This window comes from Phallusia mammillata, chromosome 8, assembly GCF_965637545.1.
Source record: "Phallusia mammillata chromosome 8, kaPhaMamm4.hap1.1, whole genome shotgun sequence".
Taxonomy (NCBI): Eukaryota; Metazoa; Chordata; class Ascidiacea; order Phlebobranchia; family Ascidiidae; genus Phallusia; species Phallusia mammillata.
In genome coordinates, this window is record NC_137259.1 from 10,871,188 (window position 1) to 10,882,050 (window position 10,863).

The following is a 10,863-nucleotide window of genomic DNA, read 5'->3' on the forward strand; positions in this document are numbered from 1 at the left end:
ATTTTAGAGCGCGATGTATTTTCTATGACGTACGGGAAGTTAGTTTTCTGGCCTGCTGAACGCGGCTGTGCTTTTGTTGTGGAAAAAGCTATACAAAATGGCGGGTATTGGCATGTTGCCGCTACAAACGTGTCCAATTTGTCAAAAAATCGACGTTTATTAACGTTTTTGACGTTTTAGTTTCACTTTGGTTTGGTTTTTGGTCGGATTTCAACGTTGAAATGTGGTCGATTATTAAACCAACAAACGTAGTTTCATCGACGACGTTTTGGCGACTTCATTTCAACGTCGACAAATGCACATAATTTCAACGTGAAAAGAAAGACGTTGATATTGAATCCAAATTACGACAAAGTTGCGAAGACACTAAATTACGACGTCGAATAGACGTGAAAAATTCATCGTTAGCTAAACGTGCCTAATATGCCATTAAATTGGCGTCGAATACCGGTTGTTTTGGGACCTTACAATTTAGACTAATTTTTGACCTTAATTTGACGTCATTTCGACGTCCTATGTTTTCACAATGGTCGATTTTTGTCCGAAAGACGTCATACCGCGATTGTGGAATGTGCTCATCTAAACAATGCCAGATATCTGATATCTCACTAAATCCATAATGTATTTTTGTGCTGTTTCGTACATCTGCAATCACATTTTTGGTTCGGGTGTGCCGCCGACAATTTAAAGCTCGTGCGGTGCGACGTGCGTGAAAAAATATTGCGCAGCACTGTTTTAGAGAAGCCCCATTAAATTTGCTCTTTTAATTGTATTCCTACTTTCCACCCAAGTTTGCCCTTTTGATGAAAATTGCGTGTGCGCACCCAAGTGGATCTTATTTCATGAAATCCGAGCGAGAAAAGTGAGTCCGTAGTTACTGCATATTGCACATGCAAAAGAACAGTTGCGACAGAACATTTTTAGGTGAGAAAGAGGGACTGCTCTAAAACACCAAATCTACGTAACTCATAACTAGCAATACACTATTGTATGTAATGTAGATTATAATTATAATTAAATGCATAACCAAAGCAATAGCAAGTGAATTCGTAAATGAAAAAAAGTGCAAGAACCTGGTTCTTGCAAGAACAATTAAAAACTTCAAAGTGTAATGTAAAACATGCATTGTTAATTGCATGCAGAACAGTAATCACCGGAAAACTGCTACTGTGGGTGGATTTCAGTTCAAACTAGATTTTATTTTTCAACGCAAAAGGCATGGGATCACCATGAACAGCAGCAGAAAATTCATCGAATACTTAAAAAGTATAACAGTAAAAGTACGGTTGATTCTGTTTGGCCTAGGGTTTATACACTGGGTTTTGAATTGTTAATTGCACTGTTCATCTAAAGTGGCCTGAAATAAATGAATCCCCAGAATCGTGCATCAATTTCACTTTGTCAATTTGAAGTTCTTTTATATTGCCTGATCCCTGATGCATGATTTTGCCACTTGTATAGCATAGCCTCTGGTCACTCGTCTGACTGCATTTATTTTATATGTATTTGGTGCCATAGTGTGGTAAAACTAAATGGGTGTTCCTGACAGGGCTAACACCTTTGTTTGGGTATAATAAAACATACAAAAGTCTTAACTGTTAGTACTATTAGAGTTAGGGTTTGTTATCACAAAAACATCATAGATACCCTTTTCGACTAATATTTTTGCAAGCCTTTACATGTGGTGTTTACAAGCACTTACATGTGGTACCACTTCAATGCATTTGAGAATATTAGCCCAAGAGAGTATCTCATAATGTATTTTTGTACTGTTTCGTACATCTTCAATCGCAAAAAATCTAGTTTTGACTTGAGAGTCTTTTTTCAATTCTCAGCAACAAAAGAGAGAAATCACTGCTCCTTTCCATAGTTGAGCGTCACTGCAACTTTGTTTTAGCTGGGAAAGTGAAAATGAGCACTTATGTTAACGGCGTGTACTGTTTACATAGCAACCGGATTATGGCATAATCGGGTTAATCGCATCAAAAGCCCTTGGCAAATCGATGATGCAATTAACCGGATTCATCTGTACTGGTTTCCTTCATTGATATTATTAGACATCCTTGGTATTCATTTCTTACCTTCAACAGCTAAAGGTTCATTTTAGTGATGCACCGAACCTGCCTAAAAAGGTTCGGGCCGAAACCGAATATTCGGCCACGAGGCCGAATAATTTCGGCCGAATCAGGCCGAACCTAAAATCCTGTGCTTATGGATGTTTTCAACTGAACCTTGTGTCGTTGATGCGAGTGAAGTGAATTAATGCACATTGTGAAACATTTTTTAACAGGAAATTATTATTATACTTCTCTAAAATGCGTCAAACAAACAGAATTGAAATTAGCACAGCTACTGAAGGCCTTGGTTTAAAAATATCTGGTGGACAGCAAGTATGGCATGGTTTAGTTTTTATGTTTGGGATTTATGTGAAGCGAATACTTCCAGGAGGAGCAGTGGCAAAGACTAATGCAGTTTTTCTAAATGATGAAATTTTGGAAGTTAACAACAGAAAATTGAACGGATTAACTAAAAAAAGGTGCATTTGATTACACTGACTAAAATGTGCTGTAAGTACAAAATCAATCAATAAAAAAAACAGAATTTTAGCTTTATATTTTGTATGTTCACTGTTACATGCTTCTGTTTGTTTTATTGGTTTAATATGATTTACAGAGCTGTACAATTGTTGCGACAGGCTTCACAAACTGGTTTTGTAGTGCTTATAACAACTGCAGATGAATTATCAAGGTGCTGTTGGCATGCTTTTTATGCTGTACTTACATTTTCTCTTGATCATTATCTTTTCAACAACACTCAGTTTATAGCCAAAAATATTTTTTGACCATTTGCACTGTTTTTTTTTTAATTTTTGACAAATGGGAAAAAAGTTTATTTGTTCTTTCATCAGTAAGCCATATGTTTTACCGCTTTTTAAATCTTTTAGATTTTTTTCACAAAAGTTATTTTACTATGTATGATTATTTAATCTTCTTTGTTGTAGGTCAAATCAAATAAAGCTGATGGATTTACAGATGTCAAAAGCAGAACTTAAATTAAAAGCATCAGGTATGTTCTCAAAAACAATTTGAGGTTCTACAGTGAATCTAAACTAAACTGCCATTTTTGGAAAAAATGGTTTTACCAAGTGAATCTGAGTTACAAATTTGTATTTTGACACATTTTCAACCTTAATTTTTAACAAAGATTTAGCAGAAAAAGCTACATAGCAAACCAGGAGCACACCTGCTTCACTTTTTGCAACATAAAACTTCTTCACATGGAAACCAACAATACTAATTATGAGCCCCCTTCCCTGAAGGGGACACATCTTGATTTCACTCTGTTTTTTTCTTTTTTCTTGTTTTTTTCTTTTTTTTTTCTTTTTTTTTTCTTTTTTCTGCCGAAGCGTTTCCATGCACTTTTGGCATGAAATCTTTGGTGGATTTGGATGAAACTTTCACAGATGGTAGATATAGTTATGTAGATGTGCTATCCGCTTCGTTTCAGTTAATAACACCAGTATTTTCCCCGTTAGCCCCCAAAATGTAAAACGTTTTTGCGCACCACAAACGAAAAATTCTGTGGAGTAACAGTATAGTAAAGGTACCAGAGAATATGCTACTTGTGTTTGTGCATTACTTGGAGGACGTTTTTGCACATGCCAGTCAGAGGGGTGTTAACAGCCTTATGACGTCACATGTGTTAACAAATGTTGCTAAAAACACCTCTAGTGGCCAGAAATTTAAACATTGGCCGATTTGGATAAAAATTTACATGACTGTTGATTGGGTCATTGTAATTTCATATTTTTTACTTTTGGGTGTAAAACCCCATTAGTTGCCCCACTAACCCCCTAAAATGGGTGAGTTTTTTAAACGGTGTCGGAATTAGATGAAATTTGGACAGCTTGTAGAATTTGTCATTTATAGGTGTCAATTGTTGTGTTTAACCCCGTAGCCCCAATATTACCTCTCTAGCCCCCTAAAATTGGTGAATGTTTTAAACCATGTCCGAATTTGATAAAATTTCAACAGTTTATAGAGTGTGCTATTTATAGTTTTCTATTGTTTTGTTAAACCCTTTGACCCCAACATTTACCCCACTAGCCCCCAAAATGGGTCAATTTTTTAAACAATGTCTGAATTGAATAAAATTTAGACAGCTTCTGGAGTGTGCCACTTATGGGTGTCGATTGTTGCTTTACCCTGTAGCACTATCATTTACCCACTACCCCTCTACCCCTTACAATCAGGTGCAATTCGTAATTAAAAGGAGCTGATTGTTGTGTTTAGCCTTTTTTCTCAGACAGAGAAAAACCTTGTATGAATGGAATGAATATTCATAACTATGAGAAAGTTTGTTGTTGTCAGATAAAACACAGTGACCGGTACCAAGCGTAAATAAATATGCTATTTGGATGAATGGAATGAAATTTGAATAATTTGTAGTCCATACAGCATATTTATTTATGTTCAGTACCAGTCACTGTATTTTACCTTACAACAACAAACTTTCTCATAGTTATCTCTTGAAATGCATTATTTACAACTTTGCATGTGTGGGGACCCATGAGTTTCTGCCTGCAGAAACAACCAATGTTATAAAGACAGTAGATAATATGGGACCCATTATAAAGTAAGTGTAGGAAATATAGTAATGTTTTAAAGTAGGTTATAATGTATATGCAATGGCAATATGTGCTAAGCCACCCTTCTAGTTTATGTCTGATTAAAGGGTTTCTTTCCAGATATTATTTGTCAACATATTCCTTCATCATAAATATTGTATTCGGCAGTTCTTAATCACATTGAGTTGCTAGTATTGTTACTTACGGCTTTCTGTCAGCATGTTGAATTGAACACAGCCTAAAGTATTGATTTCATTTCCCAGCATTACAAAGACAAGTGAGCAAAGATGTTACAGTGGATACCTCTACAAGATCCTTGCATGGCTGCGAAACTGATCAATCAACAACCTCTTGTTGCAATAGTGACTGTGAAGAAATTGTTCGTGATATGTCATCACTCAGTCAAGAGTATATCATGCAGAAAACAACTGCTGGATTAGGATTAAAAGTGGATCAAAGCACAGAAAATTGTTTTATTAATGGTAATAACTCACATGTGCCGAGGCAAAGTAAGTAGTCTTTATTTAACTCTTCAATTGATTGTTTGTTCTAAACATAAATATCCAATAGGTTTACCACTCACTATCACGCGGGTTGCACAAATTACGCCTGGCAGTGACCTTGATGTACAAACTAACATTATGGTTGGAGATGTTGTTTTATTTGTGAACAATATTTCAGTGATCAACAAAAGTTTAACAGACATTTCATCTCTGCTTCTGCGGGAAAAATTGCACTTACATCCAAGGTACATAGACAAGATGTATTTAGGTAAAACTAATGGCTGAATAAAAATGCTAAATAAAAATGCTAAATATTATAAAATGCTATAATTTCTCTATGAAATAAATATATTTGAGCCTTTTCAAGTTTTTGATTGGGCTGGCTTCTACAGAATTAGTGCCAGCAATAGGTAGAAGTAACACTTGTTTTGTTAGATTTTCTCTTTCCTGTTTGCCTGCAAAAACATCAATCTACAAAATTCACCAAATCTACAATGCCATCAGCAAAAATTTTGAACACACTAGTATGTAAAACACCTGTCACATAATGCTATGTTCATAAATTATATATTACATACATAGGTAATTTACATGAAGACAATATTTTGGAAAATGAAGTTGATCATCCTCGTAAAGTTACTGCACAAGAAACACCAATACCTAAAGAAACTCGAAAAAGTAGTATGCAAACAGGTCATCTTCAAGAGGTATTTTATCAGATTGATCACATATATTTACAAAATTCATATTTACCCAATGTGTTTTAGGAAATATCTTTATTAAAAGGTAACATACTTCAACTTGAGAGTGAAAACATATTGCTGAATGAGAAATTGCTGGAACTTAAAGGGAAATTGCAAGTTAATCCAAAACCTGCGAGTGATCTACAAAGTCAGGCAGTTTCTAAACACGAGTATGAAAAGCAAATAATGTATGCAATTATATAATGGTGTATTACGGTGTAATAACAATGCTTTTTAAAACTTTTCTTTTGTTTGCAGGTTATTAAAAGAAGAAATTAACACTTTGCAGTCAAGTGAAACCTCCATTGTTAAGTTGGATGATGAAAATGAACATGAAAAACATGTTGCTTTAGTTGAATGTGAATGCCGAAAACTGAAGAAGATTCGGGAGTCAAATGAACAAACTATTTATCATCTAATTTTGTTTTTGGATAGAATTTGTAAAGCTGGTAAGCTGGGACAGAAGGGTGGTTCCTTTTTTTATTCAAGCTGTAGATTTCGGAAGAAACTGTGCAGTTAAAAATTGTAAAGTTGATAAAGAATAGATTTTAAAATACACCAAAAGATTCGGATCCAATGTTATATTTCATTTCTACATCTTTATTTGTTTAACTTCACAGTTCCCAATCTTCATGACACAACAAACAATGAAGCCAAATGGAAATCTATACTACAAGAAGCAAACCAATGTATTGAAAGCACCAGGTATATGTTCATAGGCGTAGAAGTTTGCAAACTACAGCGGATAGGGATTTAAAATTGGATGTTCGTCATGATGCTGCAGAACAATTTTTAGTTAACACGTGTCGCTTTGTATTGTTTTGGTCATTTTAACGATTTTCCCCTCTACTCGCGTATTTACAGGACCTGTACATCTACGCAACTATCTATATTCCATAAGTAACATGCACTTTCTCCTTTACCTTATCGGACTTCGCACGTATCTAGCGTACAAACATCATTTTATAAAACCATGATTAGCAGAGCAGTTAAACAAAATTTTTTGATACTAACGCCTCGAAGTTTTCGCATGAATCGCAGCATTCGGTATAGAAATGGATATTTTATTAACATCTGAGACATTTGATTAATATCAAGCAGCGTCGAATGTAAGCAAAGAAAGTCGGCGTATTGAAAAACAATACAAAACAAAAAGTACAAACAATCGCGAATAACTAACGGAAACACTTTGAAAGACGAGCTTATTGGCAAAACGTTTTTTTCCAACAGCTGTTTTAAGTCAGTGACTAGTTTTCTATTCAGGTGATCGATTTTTTACTACAGTTTGATTTTCGATAAAAAAATTTGGAAATATTTTGTATTGGAATGAATTTCACAGGACAGAACTTGAAGCGTTGTAACTGCGTGATGATTTTTTTAAGTACTCTAGAACAACTAAATTGATTTGGTGTCTAGCGGAATAGACATATGTTGCCAGTGGATTAACTCTTTATCTGCACTCAGCTAGTCCGACCTCACATATTTGCTGCCTCATCGTATGACTAACCTATGCAAATATGTTTGTATTTTTTGACGACAGCAATGCCTGCTGTATAGTGTGAAAATGTTCCACGCTTTTTTTTTATCCACCAAAAAAGTCTTCATGATCTGAAAGAGATTTCGTCCACTTGACGTACACAAATCGATAACTAATATTTTCTGATGTCAAAAGTCTCATCAACAATTATGCTGCACTATCTTTAAATGCAACAACACCTATGCCGCAGGTTGCCCACCACTGGTGTATAGCATACATGCCTCATTTCACGAATTGAAACCTCAACGTAACAGCGCGTACCAATGTATTATACTGGCTTGTAGCTGCTGCTATTTCTTCTTTCTTTAATTTGTTTTTAAAGTCGGTGCCAGCATGTCCTTTACTTGTCCTCTTCATTGCGTTAAAAGTATGTGTTGTTCAAAAATGCCCCTTTCATATGACTGAAGTATATCTCTCTCAAGTTCTACTGATGTCATTGTTCTAATAAACGCCCGTTTACGTCGAGACAAACGAACTGTTGCCTTGAGATCGTCGTTTGTTGGAGTGATGACATAACTCAAATCTCACACCTCTATGTTCTACGCCAATTACATAGTTTTAAATCAGAAAATATATTTGGAAATCAATCATGCCTGGAATTATTTTCTGTTGATTTGTGATGTTTTTTGTCAACAATATTGTTCTGTCTAACTGACCCAAAAAATGCAGCATGTATACTAATGTAGTAGCCTATTTTGGACAAAAAAAAAAAAAAATTAATAATGGATGGGCCTACGTCTACATCAGAAATATTTTATATTATTTGACGACACACTTGTTTAATCATTTGAAAAAAATATTTTTTCATTTGAAAATGAAAATACCCTAGTTTTGAGCAGCGTTACTTTGAATTAGGTTATGGTGTTAGTCTTTCCACAACAAATAGAATTGAATGTCATAATACATTTTTTTCTATTATCATTTGTAGCTGGAGTTTCACTCTCGACGGTTTAAGTTCCTTTTTCACTCCCTGTAACATTGTTTGTTTTCAACACAGAATGGAGTTAGAGCATGAAGAGATGCCCTTCGGATGGGAACGAGCCAGTTTAAGCGACGGACAAACTTTTTTCATAGATCATGTGAACCACGTGACATCGTGGAATGATCCTCGATTAAATAATTCAGGCGAAAATCTGGCTGAGCCTCCGACAAATGAGGATTGTCAATTGCACTCTTCTGGAAGAGCCGCGTTACATACTTAAAGTTATTCGTTTCAGGCATTTGTTTATTTTTGTTTTTTGTTTCGGTACCGATATTTGTATTTTGCTGCGGTCGTAGAAATAAATTTATTATTGTATTTTGCAACTTTTAACTCATTGTCGGGTGGTTGTTTTATTCATTATCCCTACAAAATTTCAGCCTTGTCCACAAAATACTTTGCTTTGATATGTAACAAAAGGTGTTTGAAATATCATAAACTATAGTATTTTTGTAAGGCAAGTATAATGCATCACATTAACAACAGCAAAAAAATTAGAGGGTGGTTGTTTTCGTACGTATGTTTCAAAATCCAGTCGGCCACTTTAATATCTGTAAAAAATTTAGGCTATCAGGATAACGATGATAAATTTATCACGCATTTCGAAACCAGAAAAAAGGCACTAAAAATTATTAAAATACTTTTTTGTTTCTGTTTTGCGCTTTCTTATTTCCCATCCGGCGAGCAACTTCTGACCGCATTAAAAATTCTTTTTTTTTTTTGATCGGCCAAGTGCTATGTATGCGTTAAATCCCATTTATGCATCCAGTTTTTAAATTAAACGCTAAAAGTTATTAGTTGATTACTAAAAACATGCATTGTTACTTACAAAGACAAAATTATTGTGTGTATGTGGGCTTGCCTTGGAACTGTATCATAGAGTTGTGTCGAAGTTTACTGTGTGAGTGGGCATGATTGTTAGTATATCATAAGCAAACCTGTTTATTAAAGTCGGAAGAAGCAAGTACTGTTCACTTAAAATTGTACATGTTCACATCTAACAAATACGTGTTTAAGTTGAGTTTTTCTACATTCTTATGTTATTGCATGACCATTGTTGCGACCCGTCTCCAAAATATCCCTTTTTTGGCCCGTGCATACAAAAAGGTCGCCCACCTTTGGCCTTTTCAGTTTTATCAATATCATAACAGCTTGTTTTAACTCATTAACGCAGTGCTCATTTGTGACGTCACAAGTTGTCTGGCTAACTGTGCTTATTTTTTTTACTTGCACGGAGTGTTTTAGTCCAGGGGTCTTTAACCTTTTTACCAAATCGACCCCTTTCTAGGGCAGGGTCCGCAAATAGTGGATCGCGACCCAAATTTGGGGTGCGAAGCCTTCCAGTCTGGATCGCGAATTTTTTCAAAGTTTTCCATGAATATAAGCATCGCATCTACAGTATTAATGAACTTCGGCTTTTTTCAACCTTGTAATTATCATTGCATTGTTACATATGACCACGTAACTGTTACATATGTCAGTGAACTCGACCTTTTTTAAAAGCGACTCCAATTTAAGAGAAAATGAAGTCAGCATTTACATGCGACCACATTTTTTTCCGATGGGGAGAAAAATGCTTCAGTAATGCCGAAACTGAAAGAACTTTCATCAACTATTAGCATTCAGTGTGCATTATTACGTTTAAATGTTAGAATCCATAAGTTTGATTTAATTTGGCCAGTCTAATTCGCGTTACAGCTTACCAGTTTGCAGAAATCAGTAAATACATGTGTACCTCTACCCGTTGTATTATTTTGGACACAATAGGTCATTCATGGGGCTCTATCGTGTACCATTGGATGGGACAGCTTGTATTTGATGTAGATTTGGGTCGCAACTACCGTATTTACTCGATTGTAAGCCGCGGCTCATATTGTTTTTTACCTGCCGTTTGTGCGGCTTATAATCGGGGGCGGGTTACATTTTAATTTTATACCGATATTATTTTTACACTCCCGATTTTTTAATGTAATTGGGGTTTAAAACTTCTTTGCGTGTACAGATTATACGTCGATATGCGTTCTGTTGGGCACAGTTATCAACGTAACTAACGGATATGGGGCAGATATATAACAACTGAAAGTTGTATTATGAAACAATCATATCTCAAATTCCAGCGTGCGGCTTACAATCGAAGGGCCGCTCATAAACGAGGGTGGCTTACAATCGAGTAAATACGGTATTCGGTTTTGATTATTGCATCACAATGATTAGATTGTTACACGAGGTACCAAGCTGTACTGCAAAACATGAGAAAATGGTGCAAACTAGAACAAAAACTTCTCATTTTTGGTCATAAATTTAAACGTCAATAAAGTGAATTTATAGCGACCCCAGAAAAAGTTTAGGCACTTGGGGTCGGGTTGCAGACCACTGGTCTATGTGACAATGCAATAAGTTAAGCGCACCTGTGCAAGCAGTCATGCGTTTTTTGCACTATCTTATATTAAAAGCAAATACAGATCAAGACTACA

The 10,863-nt window shown here is 35.4% G+C and overlaps 1 protein-coding gene across 3 annotated transcripts; it reads left to right on the top strand.

Moving 5' to 3' along the window:
• Positions 1–2,269: 2,269 nt before the first annotated feature.
• Positions 2,270–8,722, top strand: LOC145205017 (uncharacterized). Of its 3 annotated transcripts, none has more exons than XM_080077639.1 (11): positions 2,270–2,536; positions 2,674–2,748; positions 3,002–3,066; positions 4,891–5,136; positions 5,198–5,375; positions 5,566–5,654; positions 5,713–5,837; positions 5,898–6,061; positions 6,132–6,322; positions 6,494–6,578; positions 8,408–8,722. In XM_080077639.1, exons 1-11 carry the CDS (start codon positions 2,316–2,318, stop codon positions 8,610–8,612), a joined length of 1,644 nt encoding a protein of 547 aa, XP_079933765.1. In that variant the 5' UTR covers positions 2,270–2,315; the 3' UTR covers positions 8,613–8,722. The 3 variants fall into 3 exon arrangements, with proteins under 3 accessions (XP_079933765.1, XP_079933766.1, XP_079933767.1); XM_080077640.1 differs by having other exon boundaries at positions 5,898–6,043; XM_080077641.1 differs by lacking the exon at positions 2,674–2,748.
• Positions 8,723–10,863: the final 2,141 nt, after the last annotated feature.

Bases quoted from the DNA above. Each gene is read 5' to 3' on its own strand.
- LOC145205017 (XM_080077639.1), top strand. From the start codon at position 2,316: ATGCGTCAAACAAACAGAATTGAAATTAGCACAGCTACTGAAGGCCTT. The intron at 2,537-2,673 runs GTGCATTTGATT...TATGATTTACAG, and splicing joins AACGGATTAACTAAAAAAAG to AGCTGTACAATTGTTGCGAC. The intron at 5,655-5,712 runs GTATGTAAAACA...TTACATACATAG, and splicing joins CAAAAATTTTGAACACACTA to GTAATTTACATGAAGACAAT.